Source organism: Myodes glareolus, chromosome X (assembly GCF_982192425.1).
Source record: "Myodes glareolus chromosome X, mMyoGla1.1, whole genome shotgun sequence".
Classification (NCBI taxonomy): domain Eukaryota; kingdom Metazoa; phylum Chordata; class Mammalia; order Rodentia; family Cricetidae; genus Myodes; species Myodes glareolus.
Genome location: NC_142053.1, coordinates 44,167,447 through 44,191,867, shown reverse-complemented (window position 1 = coordinate 44,191,867; position 24,421 = coordinate 44,167,447). Strand labels below are relative to the sequence as shown.

General features: G+C 40.1%; 1 protein-coding gene across 1 annotated transcript in view; it reads right to left on the bottom strand.

Moving 5' to 3' along the window:
- Positions 1–17,424, bottom strand: part of Dcx (doublecortin) — an 84,823-nt gene extending 67,399 nt beyond the window's left edge. The window contains exons 1-3 of the mRNA XM_085685074.2: positions 17,211–17,424; positions 15,243–15,632; positions 7,221–7,561 (exon numbers count right to left, since the gene is read on the bottom strand). Coding sequence (XP_085541200.1) covers positions 7,221–7,561; positions 15,243–15,606 — 705 coding nt within the window. The 5' untranslated portion in view covers positions 15,607–15,632; positions 17,211–17,424. The remainder of the gene's footprint in view (positions 1–7,220; positions 7,562–15,242; positions 15,633–17,210) is intronic.
- Between the last annotated feature and the right edge of the window lie 6,997 nt (positions 17,425–24,421).

Here is a 24,421-nt window from a genome sequence, read left to right as displayed (position 1 = left end):
TTAAGAAATTTTTTTAAAAGTCATGGCTACGTAAAGCAAATTTCCATCAGTGAATCCCATAAATTCTTATTTTTCATATTAGTTCATCCTGAATCTCAACTTCCACCAGTTTCCAGATGGGATTTATTGGCAATATTTTAGCCAACAGACTCCTTGTCAGCCAATATAACAGCAGTGTATCATTCAGAAACTCATGCCAGGCTGGGTGGCTGCTGCTAAGGAAATTTATAGTCGGAGTTGAGATTAAAAAAGATCTATATTAATTGCTACTAAATACAGGCATGGGATAAAAACACACATCCTCTTCTCTCTGGATAAACTGCAATAGTCCATCTTATTTGCTAATTAACTTCCATTCCACCTTAAGAGCTGTCTTCTCCAGAGCTGCAGGCTAAATGACAAGAAGCAACGCCAGCATGGAAATGGATGGCGCCATCCACCAGTCCTAGGAACCTCTTGTGGAAGATGCCGAGGAAGTAGATCTCTATTTCCTACCTTGAGTCTACCTGGCCGTAGAAAATGTCGACTAGCAGTGACATTTTATCCAGGTTTGTACACTGGCTAAAAAATATTAAAACTAGAGAAAGAGAATGGTCCTTCTTGGTAATTTTCAATCACCAACTAGTAGATCCAAGAAGCTACCACATTTTGGATTAATTTTTCAAGCCAGAATTTTTTTTTTGAGACAGGGTATTTCTATAGCTTTGGAGCCTGTCCTGGAACTAGCTCTTGTAGACCAAGCTGGCCTCGAACTCATAGAGATCCGCCTACCTCTGCCTCCCAAGTGCTTGGATTAAAGGCATGTGCCACTACCACCCAGCTCAGGCCAGAATCCTTATTCCCTATTTAGTGCAAGTGAGTTCACAATCTGAGTCTAGGAATCAGCTAGTCCAGAGCTGGTTATCCACTAGGAACAGTAGACATGGTACTTGGTGGGGATCCACAATACTTTTACAAGCCAGCAAAATGTGTCTGATTTCTTTTCAGAACAGAAACTAACAAGGACTGAAGATACAGCTTAGTCAGTAGAGTGCTTATCTAGCATATATGAAGCCTTGGCACCATACAAAACCTGAGTATAGTGGCACATGTCAGTAATCTTGGCGTTTGGGAAGTAGAGGCAGAAGGTTCATATGTCCAAAGTCATCCTCAGCTATCCAATGAGTTCAGTGCTAATCTAGGCTACATGGACTGCATATTTCAAAAACCAAACTTATGAAACATTAGTGAACTCAGATTAAATAAAATGTTTAAATACATATTAATATACTTCCCTTTGAACCAAACACATTGGCAATTTTCTAATGCAGAAGAGAATTCATAAAAATAAAAGTGCTTAGAGTCAAGAAACACTGCAAGGTGTTCCAAAGTATAGCAACTACTACAGAAGACCTGAAACCTAAAGGTTAGGTTGCCCACTAAAGAACAAGCTGAGAAAATACAAACATCAGTTCCCAGCAGGTGACAAGTCAAACACTTGAAACATTAAGCAAAGCAAGGATGCATCCTCTGTGGGGAAAGAGAAAGGAAGTTCACCTATCAACTGCCATAGCACAGAAACTGTGGTGACAAATATTTTGGCTGTAACACCTTGGGTGAATAAACCCAGAACTGTCCAGGCATAAAAATGTTTGTATTTGAGTTCATGGAATGAGGCACCCAATACTGGAAAGAAACAAGGGCATGCATGTGTGTATGTAGACACAGATTGACTTCAAAAGGTACTGGTTTCTGACCCCAAACCTTGTATAAGAACTGTTAGCTTGCTGGGCAAACTGTTCAGACTTCTAGGATTTGCCAAATTGTTGTCAACTAGAGAAATCTGGACTTGGGCAACAGAAAGTGTACAGTCTAGTTAATTAGTACCACCTATGGAAGTTAACACTGATTAGTAACCCTATTTGACTTCCCCATAGACTCTGAAAAGTGGGCTTTTGGAAGGGGGGCTTGCCTGTACAGGACTAAATCTAATGTGCAAGTTCAAAACCAAGCAACTTGATGTTGCTCTGTCTTTACCACTGTGCTTACAGAAGCCAAACTTTGAGGACCAAAGGATTTTTCTAATGTCTTTTGACTTTGGAGGGCTTTAAATATATTGTCTAAAAGCAACCACTCCCATTTTTTGATCTCTATGATTCTAGGGTCTGTGTCAGAGAGGAGTGCTCTCAAGCCTTGTCTGACCTATGGGAGGATGGGTGTTACCTCTATGATTAGCGATGCCCTACCTTAAAAAGTCTTTTTGTTCCAGATTTTAAACACTGTCAAAATGCAGTGGTGCCTGATTTCTTTCCATGTAATTATTTTTCTGGGCCTTTAACATTTTTCTTTTTCAAGATGATTTATTAAAATGCAAGTAAATACCTAATGCAGAGGTCAGTGATTTCCCCATGTGCCTTTGATCACCTATTTTTTTTAAGTTTTGTTGCTGTTCAAAATAGTTTGAGAAATACTGGCTTAAACAAAATCATGCAGGTTTCTTTGAAGATGTCTACTTTGAACATTTATATAATAAAATAAAAAACTATGCAATGCTATGCATTTGTCTATAGAACATTCTATTCAACTAATGTTGCATATAACATAATTTAGGAAATGTGCTCTAAATTGGTCAGTGTGGATCTTGTGTTGCAATTAAATTGCTAGGGCATTACCACCTAAATCTGCATGCTGAAACCAAGGTCCTGAGAAAACCAAAGAAGAATCTGATGCATCCAGGCACAGGGCATTAATTGATAACACAGAACAAGAACACTGTAGGATTAAGCACTGCATGCTAAAGGGAATATATGCAGTGAGGTATATAGGAATGGCATTTCAGCCAACTCTATATAACAGAAAAACAGGAAAAGAAATTTTAGAATTGTAGAACAATGGGCAGACAAGTTTTGATGGATCGAGCTAAAGGAAACCAATTTCTTACGGTCTCATGTAATCATGACTCTATCTGCCCAGTTGCCTTCAAGGTTCTCACTGAGCCTCTCTGAACTTATCTTCACATGATTTCTCAGGGTTCTATGTAACACATTTGGGTTCCTCCTTTCCCCATTCCTTTCACTCAAATTCAGTAGATGGTCTTTAGGGTTTAGGACAACCGGTCACATACATCCTAGCTGAACTTAGATACTTGCCTGAGTTTTCGCTATGATTGTTTACAGTTTACTTTTAAATTTGTATCCCCAGCCCAGATCCCATCTCCTGAGATCTAGAGCCATTTGTATCTCTTCTAGAGTCTTTATTTAGTTGTAGCAAAGCCCCAGAACTCAGTATACCTAAAGTCCAATTTATTGTGCTGGATCTTCTTAATCTCTTTGAGTGGTCTCACCATCCACCCATACACCGGAGGCAAAAACTGAGAATCACTTGAATCCTATTTCTCCTTCATCTATGATAAATACAATTCTAAGAATTATCACCTCAATGATGCTTACCTTTGCATAATCTCCTTTCCTCAAATTATCGTTATAGTGAAATGTCATCATTTGTGTTAATGACAAAACATTTTCTGATGATATTAAGGTTACTAATTAGTTAACATTGCATTAATCAATGAGAAATAATATCAGGGCAAAAGTCAATGAAATAGAAATATAAAAAAACTGAGAGTCTATTAAACAAAATACATAACAAACCCTTAGGCAAAGTAACAAAAAGAAAGAGGAAAGAATAAAATTAATAACATCACAAATGAACGTGGAGATATTTCAACAGATAAAATGAAATCTTGAAAATCATTAAGTCATACCTTCTTAAGAAACTAACAGAAATAGATGGTTTTCTACCTACATATAACTTACCAAAATTAAACCAAGATGAGATACGCAATTTAAGCAGATCTATAATGAGAAACAAAACTGAAGCAGCAATAAAAATTATCTCAAAGTAAAAAAAAAAGTCCAGACCCAGACTTTGGTATACTAGACCTTTAAAAAAGAACACCAAGGCTTTGGAAACCATTACATACAGTAGAATGTAATGAAGGAATGGTACAACTCTTTTTGTCAAGCCAGATAAAGATACAACAAAAAGAAAAGAGTAAGCTAATATCCTTGGTGGAGATAGACGTAAAAATTCTGCCTTTTTCTTCTCAAAAAAAAAAGCGGTACTGGAAAAATTACATATTTGTGAAAAGAAGAGGGTGAAGTAATGGGGGATGAATGTGATCAAACTGCGAATCATACATTCACAAAACCGTCATTATGAAACACATTTCTTGCAACCAAATAAAAACACCAATAAATGTTTAAAAATAAAACAAATAGTGAAGCCTTATGGGATGCTAACCACCCACATCAACCAGTCATCCTTATCCAGCACTGTGAGGCTTGGTGCTCCCACAGTTCCAATAGTTTGCCTGTTCTCTTGCTTTTGCTTGTGAATCTTCTACTTTCTACCGCTTACATCATTCACATTGGGAAGCAAGTGAAGACAAAAATTACAAGTCAGAAAATCTCTTTTTATCATGGCACCTTAGATAACAAGAATGATCTTAGTATAATATTGATGCAAATACCATTTAGAGACCATCTTATACAAGAACAGATTAAAGGTGGTGTACTCAGGAGGCAGAGGCAGGAGGGTTGCTGAGATTTCTGAGGGTTTAGGGCCAACTCAAACTCTAGGACTACAAAGAGAGACCCCGTCTATTAAAAAAAAAATCTTGAGGCTCAGAAAAGTGGCATGATTGGCTCCGCATCACATCACACTACATCACTAAAAAGTGAAAAGTGAAAAGCTAGAATTGGAGGCTTTTTCCCAGTTGATGAATATCAAAGTGATTGTCACTATGGAAGATTATAATAGCGATCCAAAGCTTTGACTGAATTAACCAATTCCTGTGTCTATCACTGTCCATTGAGCATCCCCTTTGTTTCTATACTCTTTGTTTCTATACTTACACACCATCATCATCTCCTGGTATGGCATTGTAGCATATTTTGTAGCATCTTCCCTAAAGAAATTGTCACTGATGCTTGAAGACATTGGAGAGGACTTCCCATTATGTGTGACCTTTGGAGGGCTGCTTGCTTATTTAAGATCTGTACGTTACCTTTTATACGTTATCAGGAGTAGTCAAGAATGCCAAGGAATGATCCATCTTCACACAATACTGGAAACCCATACTAAGAATAGTAGAGGTAAAGTAGACAAAGAGCACTAATACTTATTAAGAGAGACGTGAATACCAATAAATTTATTTGATAATGCACTGACTGTGAATGTGAAGGGCTAAGCTTTTTTTAAAATAGTGTTTGAGTGTGGGTGTGTGTCTATGAATACTTGTGGTATGTGTATGTGAACATTTGTGATATGTGTGAATGCTTGTAATATGTGTGCTTATATGAATGAATGCTTGTTGGGGTGTGTGTTTGTATGTGTGTGAATGCTTGTTGGGGTGTGTATTTGTATGTGTGTGAATGCTTGGTGTGTGTGTGTGTGTGTGTGAATGTTTGTGGTATGTGTGGATGGACAGGTGAATGCTTAAGGTGAGTGTGATTGTGTGTGTGTGTCAATGATGTGAGTGTGTGTGTGTGTGTGTGTTCCTGAATGTGCAAATGCTTGGGTATATGTGAATGCTTGTGATGCGTGTCTGAATATTTGTGTTATGTATATGTGAATATTTGTGCTGTGTGTGAATGCTTGTGCTGTGTGTGAACACTTGTGTTATATGTATGAATTCTTGTAGAGTGTGTATGAATGCTGTGATGTGTGGATGTTTGTGACATGTGATTGTATGTGTGTGGTATAAAAGAGAGAGAGAGAAAAAATGCACATGGAGTATGTAGGGGGCACATGTGCCCATGTTTGTGTAGAGGACAGAAAGAGATAATGGGTACCATGCTCTAGCATCCTCTGCCTATTCCTTTGAGACAGTCTCTCAGTGATCCTGGACTATGGTTCTAGGCCTCGTGGAGCACAAAAAGATAAGTAGAAAGAAGACAGAAATTCATCAAAAATTTCTAAGTGCATAGCATATAAATGACTTTTCCTGCAACTTGAAATCTTGTAGCATGCAATATATATCAGTCAATATGGGGAAAGGCAGACTTCAGCATTTAAATACCCAACAGTAATTTTGATATAGAGAAATCTACATTTTAGAAACTCTACCTTTGTTCACTTATGAAAGATATTTTAAGAGGTAGGATAGAGGACTGTTAATAATCATCACTTGTCTTCTAGATGAGCAACTGAAATGATCTTTTGAACCAATAGAACTTGTCACTGTTACAATTATCTTGGAACATTTTTGTTACATATTTACAGATATACATGTTCAAGAGAATGGTGCATCTGTCTTATGGAGACGCCTGGCTGCATTCTTTCCCAGATACTAATATAGGTGCCACTTCAGTAGTGTAACCAGTGACATGAAGAACCTGATTTGGAGGGGAACAGATGGTAGCATCTTTCTTGGGCTAATTTTAGAATCCTGAAATAGTTCCTATCTCACACAAACCATCCATGGAACCAAATTAAAACAGTTATGTTACAAGGAAAAGGGAGAGAAATATATATATATATATCTTAGAGTAAGACAAAGACAATGCACCACACGTTTCGGTCTCCTTTCATATAAGTCATAGGGTCACTTCAACTCCTTTTCATCCAAATGGATGCAGAATACCAACATGGGAGTATCTTTAAAAATAATGGAAGAAATCATATTTTTAGTTATGTATATAAAATGATCAAGGTTGCATCATAATATATATCAACTTGTAAAACCTAGTTTTGAAGACATTGTTTTCTTGGCGAATAAAGATCTGGGGTCTAACTGACCACTATGCCTCATAAATCAAAATCAAAAGTAAAATGAATTTCAAAAAGGCCAATTTCTGGTTCATTGCTTTGTCTGTTGAGAAGATCTTTTTCCCAAATGAGATAAAGAGTATCAGTTCAGGATGAAGGGGTATGAAGGGAGCGATCCTCAACCATGCGTAATGGTTTAAGGTATAAAATGAACATCTAAAACAGTGGTTCTCAACCATCTTAGAGCTCCTTTAATACAGTCCCTCATGGTGTGGTGACCCTCCCCAGCCATAAAAGTACTTTCATTGCTACTTTATAAATACAATCTTGCTACTGTTATGAACAATAATGACAACATCCATGTTTTCCAACGGTCTTAGCCAACCCCTGAGGAAGGGTCGTGGCCCACAGGTTGAGAACCACTGATCTACAGTTGGGAGATGAGAGAAGTACTTTGTACAGGCACTGACCTGCTTTCCATCAAGGGTATAGAGTTTCTTGACGACGCCAGTTTCCAGTTTGATCGCCTCTGTGATGTCAGTGAGGACCTGCTCGAAAGAGTGGGCTGTTTTCTTGTTGAGAAGCACCCGTACTGCCTTCCGAGGCTTCACCCCACTGCGGATGATGGTCACAAGCTTGGGGCGCACAAAGTCCTTGTTCTCTCTGGCCTGAGCACTGTTGCTGCTAGCCAAGGACTGGGGAGCTTTCATGTTGGCAGATGTTTTTACGTTGACAGACCAGTTGGGATTGACATTCTTGGTGTACTCAACCTTTTTAAAGAAGTTGTCTGAGGAACAGACATAGCTTTCCCCTAAGGGAAGAAATAAATGGTTATGTGATTAATCCAGTAGTAGATATGCAGATGAAAATCAAGCTACTATACACTCATATCAAAATAAATTTGGGGGCGAAATGTTGAGATAATAACCAACCTTATATCCAGGTTTACCCTCTGACAACTTGACTTTCTCAAATTCAAAAGTAATCGGCTAAACATTCTTCACTAGAAAGGCATATCTAGTTGAAGAACCTTGTAAAGCTAAATGTTATAAAAATAGCAAACACCTCCACATATGATATAATGCAATCAGCAAGATGCTATTGGAATGTAAATGCTTGACCCTTCATATGATGCTCATTAGCTTCCATGTACCACTGGAGCTTGTTGAACACGTCTCTGTGTCCTGATCTTCCTATGCTACGTTTGCACTCATAGTCTCATCTTTTTCTATATTATGAAGCAAGGAAAAAATTTAAAGCTAATTTGTTTTCATTTCAAATAAAGTGAATAAGCAACCTTACATATCAGACATTCAGTACACACTGAATGTTGAAAGACTTTGTACAAGCTGTTATGCTAAACGGTAAAATTATCTAAATGTAAAGGGTGTGCTTATGTGTATGTCTGTGTGTGTGTTCATGAGTTTAATGTCTAAATGTGTGTATAAGTGTGTAATCTACTGCTTATCCCTCTCCCAATGAAGAAAGTATTTAAATAAGCTACATGCACACACACGCACACACACACAGCATTCTTAGTGTTTGCAAGTCTAGCTCTTCCTTAGAAAATATGCTTTCCTATGACTACTATTCCTTGCATCTTTCTCCATTCTCCTAAATATTGCACATTACATCTGTGAATTTGATGCCATCTCCATGAGTTGCTTTTGGTTGCCACACTAGTGAGTGGGAGACTGCATTATGCAGCTTGATTGAATTGAAAAGATCTAGTATGAGTTTTACATTTACTGTGGGCTGGGGGAAATGACTAATACAGTAGAAGAAATGCAGTGGCCAGAGGCAAGAGGGGGAGATTGGATGCCTGGAACTAGAAACTGAAGAAAATTAGGAGAGAGTTACGCCCTGCCTGCAGGAGGACTATATTGGAAAAAAAAGCTGAAATTGCTGAGTAAAACACATTAGCCTCGAGGTATACAGAAGTTCATCCAGAGGTTGGACTGCAGAAACAGTGATTTTATCACGCTTTAAGTCATCAGGAATAAAACTAAATACATAGACAAATATATAACCCTTAGCCAGGGCAAAAAAAAAATTAAACACAATTAAAGTCGGATTGCTCTTCTACTTCCTTTGGTCTCAGCAGAAGAATTACATAGAGATATTCAGAAATACCAGGCTGACAATTCATTCTCTTTGCAAATATTGATTGCACCAAATCTTTTAAGTCACGTGAATTAATACATTTCTCAGTTAGTACTAAGACTCAGTGGCAATCTCTAGGGTGGTTTTGAAAGGAAGAGTATGTGTGTAGGGGTAGAGTAGCACACAAGGATGCTTAATCTCACTTATGATCTGTTACAGGAGGGGAACCAAAAGAGACGGATCACGGGCAATCATAAGCACTTGACCTACTTGGTGCTCATGTGCTCAGTCAGGATGGAAGTTGAGCTTCCAAGCTAAGAGACCCTAACTTTGTTGGCCTCAATGGCATGCAAATCCGGCACAACACCAGTGCTTAGAGGCTAGGATCTGTAAAGTGTGACACAGATAAAGAGGCCTTTTCGATTCCTCTATATAGTCACAGCCAACATCCTCCCCCACCACATACACTAGAAATGGCCTCTTGCCTCTGCTCTTCATCATATTCATGAGCATCTTCCAAGAGGTTGCTGCCTTTAAGTCAGATGTTTTCCATTACTTGCCATAGACTTTCAAACTCTGTCAGACAACTGGTGGAGTGGAAACATCCAGGGCTTTATATTTATGATTTAACTCATGCGCAAACTCTTCTGAGGAGGCAGCTGTGTAGCCCTATTAGGGGGCTCTGGTCTTTTTTTTTTTACTCCCCCTCTGAAACCTCTAAGCCTCTGAACTACAAGTATGATTAACTACCCCCAGATGAAAATGAATATGATGGCAAATAATTAGAGTATCATATGGCACCCGAGAACTTTCCACAGGGTTCTGCCCTCAGCCAAATCTATGTTGAGCACCTTCTGAGGGTACATTTTAATCACTCGCCTCTCTACTTTTGGCCTGAAGGCATAGCAGTGGAAAAAGAACAGCTGCTGTGATGTCAGTCAGATTGCGATTCCCCAACACTTTCTAGTTGTGTGACCTTTGGCAAATTACCTGACTCCCTTAGCAGCAGTCTCTTGTCTGCAAGGTGGGGGGTGTTAATAATAAGCCCAACCTTATAGGGTTGCTATGGGCACAAGTCCAGGGGTGGATGAAAAGTGCTGAGCTCAGATACTGGAGCATAGTAAGCACTCCGTAAGTTCTCATTATTATCATTAAGGCCCTTGTCTAAAGGGACCAATAACTAGGAGGAAACGGGAAAGAGAAAGAGGTAAACGTTAAGGGAAAGGATGCAGGATGAGGAAGGACCAAAGCTAAAGAAGAGAGAAGAAACTCATCAAGGGCAGCTGTCTATGACCTGAGCTGTCTGGACTGTATAACATGAACATTTCTGGGGTCCTGTGCTTCAAGGATAGGATTGCCTGCTCTATGTGGAATTGCCAAACTCAGGAAACAGGAACAAAAGGATCTCTGTGAGCTGGAGGCAGCCTGCTTCACAGAGTGAGTTCCTGACCAAAGCAGGCCTACCTAGGGAGACCTTGGCCTATTAATTAATTAATTCACATTTCATGGCGCTAGAAAAGACTCTTGAAGTTGCAAATCACCAATGCAGAAGCGTTAGAGCTTGCACACAGCAAAGCCATTGCTGCCTGCTGCAGCTGCTAATGCCCACTTAGGGCAAGACATTTATGATGATGAAGCACGGTGATTTAGTCAGGCAAGGTTATGCACATCTATAATCCCAGCACTTTAGAGAGAGAGGTAGGAGGGGGAAGGAGTTCAAGGTCATCTTCAGTCATATAGCATGTGTGGCATTAGCTTGGGCTACAAAAGACTAAAAGAAACAACTAAAACACTAGTCCTTTATTAGTAGAGCATGGTTGTTCATGCTTGTAAATCTCAACCGCCAAGACGATGAAGAAGATAGATTTTAAATCAAATCCCAGCCAGACACTCAGGAGCCATATGACCTCAGACATGTCATATAATCTTTCTAATTCTTGACTTCTTTATCTATAAAGTGAAGGCATTTTACCTAGTGAGAGCAGAGTCTGTTGTGAACCTAAAGGTGTATAAGAGGAAATTTCCTTCCTGTTTTCATTCTCGAGCAGGCTTGAGGAAATAGTTATTGCTTTAATGAAATACAAAAACCTAGATGACCATCTCCAAGGACCTTCAAGTTTTATTATTGGGAAGGTCTAGACGTGTTGCTTTGTTATAGATAAGATTTCCTGGTTCTGCAAACATTTCCCAGGTCTAATTTGAGAGCTGCTGCTTCCTCCATGGTCGCCTAGCACTTGGAGCTGGGTGAGGCATATTGCCCCCTTCCATAGCTGAGTTTCCACCATACCACAGCCTCCAGTGGTGAGTTTCCACTGGGAACCTGAAAAAAAGCTACTTCTCAGCTAAGCAAAGTGACAATTTGCTAGAATTCACTTGCTTTGGGATGTGGGGTAAGGGACATGAAATGATGAAAACCCAACTAAAAGGGTATAAAGGGAAGAGGTACTGTGTTCAAAATGATCCAGTGAGATCCCTTCCTCACCCTTAGGAAGGCTCCTTTGCCAAAGAGTCATATACATTTACAATCTCTTAATGCAAAAACACTTTTCCCTGTACTTCCTATTCTTTTCTGGGAATTCCTAGCACAGGAAAAATATTGATTGATACTTTATTGCATTGTTACATTGAAATATTAAATGATAGCTTGTTGTATCATGACGCCCATGCATCACTCCTGAGTATCTTAAAAACCCCTGCTTTTGGGGATGCACTTGATTTAGAAATAAGATACTTAGTAAAAAGGCGGTTTCATATCATTGGAACAAGTGCACTATGGAAAAGCAGCTGAATTATACAATGTCTATACTATAGCGCTCAAGTTATCCAAGGCTGTCCCACTTTTATGTATTCCTCCAATGTTCTTAATAATTAACAGTGCTCAAATTTGTCTTAATACACAGAAATTGGCTAGTCACAAATATAACCCTTAAATTGATAAGTGTATATAAGTATGGAAGTAAAGAAAAATTAGATATGATGGAAATGAACAAGGAATCTCTAATGAAAGATAGAGAAAAGGCAAACAAAAAGAAATGCGACTGATGAATATCCTTCATTGACCAGCTGGGGATACAGTTAATGAAGGCCACATCCTCTGTGGTTTTGCCAAGACCCCTGTTGTATACAAGAAGCTGTGGGAAAGGCTGACATGAAAAATGAGGTTTAGATTTAAAATGTTTCCCTTGCTGCTTTTCACATCCAGCGGCAGACGGTTGACTAGAGCCACCAGACAAAGGGAGTGTTGGGGCTGCCGTAAGGTCAGAGTGATTAGCATTTGTTTCTTATTTTATCCAATTTTAGGCTAAATATTTAATATTCTGATCGTTTGGAAACATGTGTTGTCTGATCCATTCCTCTGAAGTCTACAAAGCAAAAAGGAACAGAAATGAGGATTTCTGCATTTAGGAACTCTGTATCACTGTTGTTAATGGAAAGGACTCATCAAAATCACCTCATCCAACATGCTGCAAATCATAATACTCAAAAAATTTCTCAATAAAGAGTGCAAAAAAAAATGAGTTTAGAGTCCCTAGACTTTGAGGTCCTGTTTCAGTAGATCTGTAATGTATTCCAGGACCACTGTAGTCCACACTGGCCTCAAACTCGCAATCTTCCTGCCTCAGACTCTTGATATTTGGGTTACAAGGTGTGAACCACTGTACCAGGCTAAAGCAATTATTTTTAAAAGAGAGAACATTAGTACCATTGATGATAGAGACAAACCCATAGTCATGTAATTAATGAGGTTTAGGTTAGAGGGACTCAGGCAGCAATAGCTACCCTTTATTATCACTGTGTATAAAAAAGAATGCAAAATGCTTCATATCATTTCTTAATTGATTCTCAAAGAAATATTTTTCATTTTATCGATTTTAAAAACTGAGACATAGGGTTTCTCCTGATTTCCCCAAGTTTCTACAGGCTAGAAGCTATCAGATATGAATCTGACACAAATTTCATTCCTAATATTTCATTATCCATTGTAATCTGCTCCAAGATGAGAACCCGATATTCCTGATTCTTCACCAGGAATCTTTTCAAATATTCTCACTTTAAATCTTAACAGGAAACAGTGCGAATTAATACTTTTAATCGTCTATCCATGTTCTTCTAGAAGTAACCAAGTACAGGGATTTCTGACCTTTTATAGTAGATAAGTTACTCTGACGAAACGAGAGCAAAGAAAACCCTTTTCATGTCTTCCTCATCCCAGGGCCCTTTCCAAATTAGCTTTATGGCAGAGGAAAAATGATCACAGTTGCAACACTCCCCCAGAAATACCTCTGGATTTCCTTGACATATGTCTGAAAGAGCATTGGCATCCTCTGGATTTCCTTGACATATGTCTGCAAGAGCATTTGCATCCGCTGTAACTTGGGCTCACAGAAGACAAGATGAGTACATTTATTTGATCCCTATGCAGATTCTATACTGTTTGGAAACACATCAGGAAATACCACAACACCCAGAAGTGGTATATGGGTCCAATTTAGCAGGTACCAAGAGAACACAGGTAAGAATAAAGCTGTGGATTGTTTTTAAAATTCATACTGATCACCTACACAGATTAAACTGACATGGTTTATCATCAACTTTTCTCAACATACACTATTGCACACACACACACACACACACATATATACATATATATATGGGGGAATATTTGTAAAAGGTTGATTGAGGCAAATCTGTGTAATATTGACATTAATATTTTCATTCCTACTCAAAATACTATGTCTGGTTCAGATTCTGATCTAGCATGTATTATGGCCTTTAAATGTTCTCAGACGATGAAAATTAAGACAATCTAGGAGATTCAGTGTGCTTTGTTTGTAAAAGTTATTACAGGGAAATGCCTCAACTTTGAGGTATAGATTTTCCAACAACCAAAGACACACACCTTATTGATTCCTCTGTTGGACAGCTCCCTTGACTGAGCATCCAGATTTGGAGTTGACCCCAACTGCCCTTCTTTTATTTTAAGATATGCATTAGAATGATTAACCTTTTGGTGATCAGGAAAGCCTAGGATCAATGTTTGCCTACCCTCTCTTGATATGATCTAATCATCCTCCTCCATATGGATTTTCAAGATCAGCTATGTAGAAATCTCTTAAACTCAGATGAAACCACTATGTGTATATTGTCTCTTACAAGTGGCTTACCCAAGTCACTTCAAATTACACTTTGAAAACCACAACTGCATAAGAGAAAAAGAACCTTGGATAAGGGACACTTTCATGTCTCTTTATCTAGGAACACAGGAAACTTCAACACAGTGAGGCAGAGGTGGGGTACTCCTACTAAGTCACCAAATGTGCTGCTTCTTTTTCCTCATTGGCTATTTGTAATCTGGAATCCCTAGAGATCTGTTTGCACTGACTCACCTTTGCTCTAGGATTGAGGGCAGTGGGGGAGGAGGGAGGGCTGAATAAAGTAGGAAAGACTGAAAGAACATTTTCATTGCCACTATTCCTTTGAGGCTATCCTTTAAAGTACCTGTGGGTCAAATTGGTCACAATAGTTTATATGGCAATATAAAATGTTAACAATAAGGCACAAGATCTATTTTCTAAATATCCATAAAAATGAAAATATGGTTGAACAAGTTTTGTGAAGATCTGGACTTTTTTTCTCTGTTATCACATGGGCCCACAGTTGTCAAGGTTTTCAGCAGCCAACTCATAAATTTCAGTTGCAATTGCAAACTATAGAGAGGATCCGAAAGAACTGAGGTAGAGTGACTCATACCTACTCTAATAGAAATGGGATTCATTAAAATACCAGACATACCTACAGCTTTCTTTCGTATGTCTCCCAATGATCTCAGCCTCTCAGACACACCCTTAAGTGAGATTTTTAGAAGCAACAGCTGAGCAGCAACCACTTCCCTAAATGTCTAATCCTCTGCAAACACATCCAGGAAGTCCCGCATTTGGGACATGTATTTCTAATGAGCAACCATTCCCAAACAATTCCTCAGTTGTTCACAGGAAATATGGACACAATTGTTTTATCTGTTAAACCAACCAAACATTCTTCCTTCCCCTAATGATTCCATGGCCTGCTCTGATGGTGCCACACAGAGTTAATTAGGGACGAGATCTAGAGTGACTGCCACAATTCACATTTTCCTTTGTATACCCAAGCAGATAAGCACATTTAGCCTTAGCACACCCGTGTACATTTCAACCTCAGCAGAGATGCAGCCACGTGAAGAATGACAGCTAGCTGTCCTGTTGGTGACTTTGGAATCAGAAGCCTGGGCATCAGTCAACCTGTTATTTTGGCAAACAAATAGCCTAGTGTCTTTCAAGGGAGACTAAAAATGTAACCATAAGCAAGAACATACTTTGTCTCCAGGAGCTGCCACCCACTGCTTAAATTACCTTCTTCCAATTCATCCATGCTTCCGATCTTCCTGGACCCATCGATGGTGTAAATATAGCGCACTCCTTGAGGCAAGTTGATGTTGTCGGACAAGGATCGAGTCAGGTCAGCCAGCAATGCGTCAAAACTACGGAAACGGTCAGAAGAAACAGCATAGACAATCCCCTTGAAGTAGCGGTCCCCATTGCGGTAGAAACGTACCTTCTTGGCCTTCTTCTCATTACTTAGTGCCTGCAAGGTTCTGGTTCTGTAGAAGCTACAGTGGGCACTGTGAGTGGGACTGGGGAGCCCATTCATCCGTGTCCCTCTCATATTCCTAGACGCTTTGTCTCTTTCATCAAAATGTCCAAAATCAAGTTCCATATTTTGTTGGAACTACAGCAACCTGACTGTTAGAGAAAGGGGTGGGGATAAAGAGAGGCAAAGAATAAGGAAGGGTAAGGAAAAAGAAAAGAAAAGAAATTCAAATATTAGCCAGATCCCGAGCTGCAATCTGCTGCCTGTGAAAAGAACTGGTTGAAAAAAGCCCGTGACCCATCTGCTGCTTGTCCCTGACCTGCAGGAATATTGATCTTAATAGAGATGGAGGAGGGGCTGGGCAGTAAGACTGGATGCTGGGGAGGGGGGATAGCAGCCAGAGATTAGAAAAGGGTGGCACTTTTGGCACTGTTCCAAATTTGGGAGGGGGTGTTGAAATAGCTCAAAACCCTGGAACTTACTGACAGTGGCTCCTATCAATTTGTAACTTCGGGCAAAATACATTAAAACTGGCATCTGCTTCTTCACACATGGCCACATGACTAACAGTTGTAAATGAATCCCTAGCCTGACAAAATTCCCCTTGAAGAGAAGCAGGGAGCTAGCCAAGGTTGGCAACCCCAGCCTAGGGAGCAGTCTTTGCATTGCAATACAATGGCTAGGGAAAGGGGTCTTTCCATTTTATTCCAAATCCTTTTTTCCCTCTCTAATAAGTGTATCCCCTCCCCCAGAATAAACTAGGATTCTCTTTTAAAGGAACAGCCTCCAGGGAATACCCAGTGTCTTTGTGCTATTCATCAACCCCTCTCCCATCAAGCTGGTGCCGCTATACAGCATTCATAAAAAATAAGCTGGGGCTTGAAAAGGGGGAGGAGGATGTCGAAAAACCAGTTATTTAACAAGCTCTTAGCTCTGCTTTCCTCTTGTTTCTATTTGCTCACAGAATCCTTTTTCTCCTTTCAGGTGTTTCATCTCTCCCACCCCCACCCTGATGCAATGACACCTTTTAATGGAATACATTAATTGTGGAAAGATTCCCAAATGGGTCTCTGAATAGCATATGGGACCTTTGCAGGCAAGTACACCTTTCATTGTTCTGGGTTTCTCCCCTGACTGAAGGAACATTTCACCCTCACAGCAGGCAATTCCCTCCAAACTTGTCTCCTGCCTAGGTGCATTGATGGAGGCAGAAAAAATTGGTCATCTGTCATGCTTTTATCTGATCTGATCTCCCCCCAGCTGAACCCCTCCCCACGAGAAAAAAAAACCACCCAAACAATGAAAACATGCAACCAATTAATACGACCAAAGCCCTGAATGCTCACAAAGGTAATGTGACGTCCAAGGAACCAAACTATTAACATTCGTCTCACAGATGGGGAAAAAAGACTCACAAAGCAAGAGGATTCAGCTGCTACATAGTACCACATCGAGATTTGCAAGAAAGCAGAGAGACAGGAGGTAAAGGGGGACTGGAGTCAGTGTATTTGTCAGACTCAGTCCCCCTTTTTCTCCAGTGTCAGTATGACCTATGCTGAGCTCAGCATTGTCTCTGTCAGACAACCTGCAACAGTAAGACCCCACCTCCTCAAGACAAGTATCAAGCATTTCCCCCAGGCGGGCTGTGCAAATAAAGCTATGCTTTAGAATCAGAAGTGCTATTATTCCAAATTAGCATCATAGTGAAAACAAAGGAGCAACAAACTCACTTTTCCAAAGGAAAATCCCAGGTAGAATCCTAGAGGACAAAAATCCTATAGAATAAGGCAAATGAAAGAGAAGAAAGATCCAGACACACAGAGCAAGAGAGCTGTGTGCCTTGTGCTTTTCCCGTTTGACATCTGTTACATTCGGCTTGGAAATCACTCGAAAGCCCCACTCACCGGTTCTCTGCTGGTTGGGTGGAGATGCTGAGAGAAAGAAAACCAATCTCTCTATGCCTTTGTTGTCTGAGCTCCAAGCAAGAAATTCCTGCCAGGGTGGATAGTTGCCTTCTAGGTCCTAGTGCCTTGTCCAGCTTCTCCCCCGTAACACAAGCTTAGCGAACACCCCCAACCTCCTATGATTAATTACATGCTTTTTTTCCTTCAATTCACAGCCTGCATTAACAGCTAGAAAGGTTTCATTTATAACCCACAGGAAATTGCAGGGTAGGAAGAAAAAGATTGCACAGGCAAACTCAGAATGCTCTAATGAGCGATGTGCTAGCCCTTTCTCTTAGAAAATTGGCAATTTTACTTGGCTAAAACCTTGGCCTAATCTGCCTAGTGGCTGGTCTCAGCAAGCCAAACCAAGTTTCTTAGACATTGCAGCTCCCTTCCTTTTACCTTCTTCAAAGAAAATAAAATGTGAAAATTCTTTAACATTTGAGCTAGTGCATCCAACATTGGTACTATAGGAAGTGAAGTATCAGGGATAGTAAACAGACAGTACATGGGAAAACACTTATAGAAATCATGAAAGTCAGAGTTGAAAGGTAGCACTCCTCTAAACTTACATTTGCTTGTTTTCTCGAGGCAAAGTCCAGTTTTGTAGTCCTGTAGCCCAGACTGACCTCTAACTTGATGAATTTTTTCTTCCTTGGTTCTGTTTCCTGGGTACTATTATTTGTCAGTACTTAGGTCATAAAGGCCAGCATCACTCTTAAAACATTTCAGGCTGATGTTGGTTAATGTTTCACCTTCCCACTCCTGGGCATATACCCAAAGGAGACTATAGCCTACCTTAGAGACTCTTACACATCCGTGTTTATTGCTGCTCTACGCATGAAAGTCAGACAATGGAAAGATCCAAGAAGTCCATTAACAGATGAGTAGATAATGAAAATGCAAGATATATGCACAATTTTAATCATCCATGGGTAAAAAGAGAAATTGTGAGATTTTCAAGAAATTGAGTGGAATAGAAAATACTAGACCAAGAGAGGTATCCTAGGCCGAGAAAGACAAAAGGTTTTGTTTTCTACCATATAACTGTGTGTCCGTATGTCTGTGTCTCTGTGTGTGTGTGTGTGTGTGTCTGTGTGTTTGTGGGAATGAGTGTATGGTGTGGAACAATTGTATATATTCTGTCAATTATGTTTTAAATAAACACTGATTGGCCAGTAGCCAGGCTGGAAGCATAGGTGGGACAACTAGACAGAAGTAGAGATGGGTCAATGAGAACAGGAGAATTCTAGGAAGAGGGAAGTTCCTCTGCAGTTGTGAGCCTGCCACAGAAGAAGCAAGATGTGACCTGCCCAGCTGAAAAAGGTACTGAGCCATGTGGCTAACATAGACAAGAATAATGGGCTAATATATGTTATAAGAGTTAATATGAAGCCTGAGCTAATGGGCCAATCAGTTTATAGTTAATGTAGACCTCTGTGTGATTTCTTTGGGATTTAATGATTGCAGGAACTGGGCAGGACAGAAAACCTTGATCAGCAAGTGTAGGTAGAGGTCATTGAACTACAAAGGAGTCTAGAAGAAGGGAAATGGTTTTCAAGGATAGGGGGTTGAAGTCTTCTTCATAGAGTGGAGTTCATATGGTTCTACAAATCTAGCCAAATGCCCATGTCTGTGGAGGGCATAAGGCCTGGGGAGAAACCAATTATTGTTGTTTTGCTCAACATGTCCAAATTTGTCAAACTACCTTCTAAATGTTTATGTTTCCACCTAGTAGATTAAGATTAAGTAAAGATTATGGCTGCTCTCAGTCATTATCAGAGAAATTTCTGTTTGCAGTTGTCAACAGTTAATGTAGAGATTCATAACTGGTCCATGTGATAGGAATAAGTGACTTTTGAGTTCTCAGTGCTGAGTGGGACATTTCTATCATCCCTGCCAAGATTCAGGAAACATCATTGAAGATGGGGCTGAAAGAGTATAAGAGCTGGACTAAGCTGAGGAGTTTTTTCTGGACATGGTACTCACAAACTCATAGTAGCTGTTGTTACTTGAAGAAGACCAGTACAAGATTATGACCTCATCATTACATTGTGGGTGGGGTAGGTGCTTAGGAAGACCTGCCATTCCCTGAGGAGTTATTGGCAGTTAATGGTTTCTGAGAGAAGAGGACTCAAACCATGCTCACAGTATGACACAAAGATATGCCATAAGAATATCGATCCTCCCTCAAAGTCTATACATTTGAAGAAAAAGTTGAATAAGAACTTTTATGAAACCCCAAAAAGGTGTTAAACTTGCCATGATTGAATATAAAGCTTTAAATATAGCGAAGATGAAAGAAAGGGGTCGATTATAAATCAAAATTTACCTTACCAAGATTTGTTATACAGCTATGGAAATGACCATATAGTTAAAGCATTGGCTTGGAAGACAGATCTTTGGAAGCCAACAGATTTCAATAGGACCTTAGTATAGGAAAGTTCAACAGTGAGAGGAAGGACTTTGCAGCCAGACTTCCTTGTTTCAAGTTCTGATTCTACTAATGTGTGGGGGGTGACTTTGGGTGAGACTATTAAGAGGTGAGTCCTTTGGTGATGTTATAAGGCCTTGAGTAAACCCCTCATGAATGAGACTAAGCCCCCCTTTCACTTATTTTTAGATAGGATTTTATTCTGTAACCCTGGCTGACCTGGAACTCACTATAATAGTCTAGGCTACCCACAAAAAATGTGATGATTTTCCTGAACCACCACTCCTACCTTGAACTAATGCTCTTACGAAATACATTCAAGGAAGTAAAATGATCTTTTTTTACCCTTCCACCAAATACCAAAAATGAATTTCTGGGATTTCTAAATTACCCATTCTGTTGTATTTTGTGATAGTAACAATGACAGACTAAACAATTGTTCAAGAGAAACTCACATGCATGTTGAAGAAAACAGCAACAACAATAGCCATTAAAATATTTTTTAAAGCGGGGCAGTGGTGGCGCACGCCTTTAATCCCAGCACTCGGGAGGTCAAGGCAGGTGGATCTCTGTGAGTTTGTGGCCAGCCTGGTCTACAAGAGCTAGTTCCAGGACAGGCTCCAAAGCTACAGAGAAACCATATCTCGAAAAAAAAAGCAAAAAATTCTTTAAAATGGTGAAATAATTGAAAACAACCCAAATACCTATCATTAGCACACTAATCTTATGACTTTTTCAAATACAAGTTTCCATAGACAACAAAATAGACTATGAGGAGCTACATATAAGTTGTAGTATGCTGAAGTTGCCTCTCAGCATTTATCCCAACCTCCTTTAAATTGCACCCTCTTGAATTGCAGAGGGTTGAAAGATGAATATTGTGTTTGTCAAGAAACTTAGGTTTGTCCCATTATACGCATTTGCATGACATGAAGAATGGGGAAGCAAAGTTAATACTATCTTGCTGATGTATTTGCCCTAGCAACGAAAGTCATAGATGGCCAGGATGTTGCTGCAGCAACATTACAATATACAATTAACAACTTTCTAAGTATCAAAGGCCACGGCTATAACAGCAAGGGGGGTGCTGATCTCAGGAAGAATGTCACTGCTCTTGTTGGCTTCAGTGGTGGCCTCTTAAAATGTTCTTTCCTTAATGTAATAAAGATCACAAATCCTTAGAACACTAAGGAAAAGTGTGCCCACTCCTGTAACATTTCTCTTAGTTTTTAAGTGTTTGATTTACTGAATTAAATCCCTCTTCCTCTTTTTCTTTTTTTTAAATTTATTTTTCCATTCAAAAATTTACACTTCCTCCCCTCCTCCCATTCCCCTCCTGCTCCTCCACTCACTCTCCTCCCTCCTCCTCCAGTCCTAAGAGAGGGCAGGGTACCCTGCTCTGTGGGAAGTCCAAGGCCCTCCCCCCTCCATCCAGGCCTAGGAAGGTGTGCATCCAAATAGACTAGGGTCCCAAAAAGCCAGTTCATGCAGTAGAAACAGGTCCCGGTGCCATTATCAATGGCTTCTCAGTCCACCCCCATTGGCAGCCACATTCAGAGAGTCCAGTTTGATCACATGGTCGTTCAGTCCTGGTCCAGCTGGATTTGGTGAGCTCCCACTAGATCAGGCACAATGTCTCAGTGGGTGGACCAATCCCTCGCGGTCCTGACTTCTTTGCTCATCTTCTCCCTCCTTCTGCTCTCCAAATGGACCTTGGGAGCTCAGTCCGTTGCTCTGATGAGGGTCTCTGTCTCTATCTTCATCCGTGGCTGGATGAAGATTCTATGGTGATATTCGAGATAATCATCAGTGTGGTAGTGGGGAAAAGCCAGTTCAGGCACCCTCTCCTCTGCTGCCCAAGGACCTAGCCAGGGACATCCCCGTGGACACCTGGGATCCTCTCTAGAGCCAAGTCTCTTATCAACCCTAAAATGGCTCCCTTAATGTAGATATCTTCTTCCCTGCTCCTATATCCACCCTTCCTCCATTTCCACCCTCCCACTCCCCCACGCTCTCCCCAATCTTTCCCTTCTGTCTCCCCCTCTCCCCTTTCCCCAATCCCACACTTACCCCTATCCCCACCCCCATGCTCCCAACTTTTGCCCGGCGATCTTGTTTGCTTCCAATTTCCAGGAGGATCTATATGTGTTGTTCTTTGGGTTCACCTTGTTATTCGGCTTCTCTAGGCTTGTGAACTATGGGCTTAATGTCCTTTGTTTATGGCTAGAGTCCACTAATGAGTGAGTACATACCATATTCATCTTTTTTGGTCTGGTTTATCTCACTCAGGATAGTGTTTTCTATTTCCATCCATTTGCATGCAAAATTCAAGATGTCGTTGTTTTTTTACCGCTGAGTAGTACTCTAATGTGTATATATTCCACACTTTCTTTATCCATTCTTCCACTGAGGGGCACCTAGGCTGTTTCCAGGTTCTGGCTATTACAAATAATGTTGCTATGACCAATCTTGCTCATGAACATCGATGCAAAAATTCTCAATAAGAGCCCCTCCCCCCTCAGCTTCTGCGGCAGGGTCTTCGGTGTTCCACGGGACCCCTCCCTACCCCCACTGCTACCGCCCTTTTGTCTCCTGGGTCCTTGGAATACCAGCTATCCCTGTTGCAGTGCTGAGTAGTTCTATCCAGAGAGAGCCATCATCTGGCAATGGATGGAGATAGAGACAGAGACACATATTGGAACACTGGACTTAACTCCCTAGATCCAAATGAGAAGCAGAAGGAGGGAAAATGTGAGCAAGATAGGCAGGACCAGAGGGAACCTTCATCCGATGATGGATGGCGATACAGATGGAGACCCACATTGGAACACCGGACTGAGCCCCCCAAGGTCCAAATGAGGAGCAGAAGGAGGAAGAACATGAAAAGGGAAATCAGGACCGCGAGGGGTGCGTTCACCCACTGATCGAATGGGAGCTCACCAAGGCCAGCTGGACTGGGACTGAACGAACATGTGATCAAACTGGATTCTCTGAATGTGGCTGACATGGGGGCTGACTGAGAAGCCATTGACAATGGCACTGGGTCTTGTTTCGTTTGCATGTACTGGCTGTTTGGGATCCTAGTCTGTTTGGATGCTCACCTTCCTAGGCCTGGAGGGAGGGGGGAGGAACTTGAACTTCCCACAGGGCAAGAAACCCTGATTGCTCTTTGGACTGGAGAGGGAGGAGGAGAGGGAGTGGGGGGGGCGAGGAGAGGGAGTGGGGGGAATGGGAGGGTATGGGGAGGAGGGGAGGAAGTGGAAATTTTTATAAACAAATAAAGAAAATAAAGAAAAATAAATAAATAAAATGAAAAAAACAAAAAACAAACAAACAAACAAAAAAGAATGCAACTTCCTAAAAGGCTGAGATGAAATCTAAAAAAAAAAAAACTTAATAAAATACTGGCAAGCCGAATCCAAGAACACATCAAAAAAATTATCTATTATGATCAAGTAGGCTTCATCCCAGAGATGCAAGACTGGTTCAACATACAAAAATCTATCAATATAATCCATCATATAAATAAACTGAAAGAAAAAAAAATATGATCATTTCATTAGATGCTGAAAAAGCATTTGACAAAATTCAAAACCCCTTTATGATAAAGGTCTTGAAGAGGTTAGGGATACAAGGGTCATATCTAAATATAATAAAAGCAATATACATCAAGCCAACAGCTATTACCAAATTAAATGGAGAGAAACTCAAGGTCATTCTACTAAAATCAGGAACAAGACAAGGATGTCCACTCTCCTCTTTTTCTAAGACTTTTTCCTAATCTTCTTCTTCTCTTCTTCTTCTTCCTCTTCCTCTTCCCCCTCCTCTACTACTACTACTATTACTATAGGTTTTGATGTAGCCTAGGCTGTCCTCCATCTTCCTATATATCAGGGACTGGTCATGAACTTCTGATCCTCCAACCCTGACCTCATAAAGTTATCATGACAGAAGTGATCCTTAGCAACAGATCACTAAAGATAGATCTCTGGGATCTGGTATCTAACTATATGTGTTGAAGGCAAAGTTTTGACATGACATGTGGTTGTTTCAATGGTTTTATGATAGCTTAATAATCACACAACGTTTCTGACTATTTGGGAGAGATAATATGTGTAGGTCAAAGTTTCAAATTCTCAACTAACTGCATAGTTTTATAATCTATTTTAGCCCTAGAGGTAATAGCCTAAAGTCAGACTCAAGGTCTAATTTGGTGGGTGACTTAATTACAGCCTTAGTTGGATTTCAATCTCTTCCAAATGCTTCTATGAAACTATCTGTACAGTGAACAGACAGTCTACAAAATGGAAAAAAATTCCAGCTATGTTTTTGTGCATGGGCAATTAATTTCTAGACTACTTAATTATAAACAATCACCACAAAAATGGCCAATCCATACATGTGTGAAAAAACTGAATGGATACTTTTCAAACAAAGAAATACAAATAGCCAAGAAATAGTTCTTATGTGTTCAAACACCCTTGGCCATCAGAAACATGCAAATTAAAACTATATTAAGATTCTATCAGAATTCCTGTTAGAATGATTATCATCAAGAAAA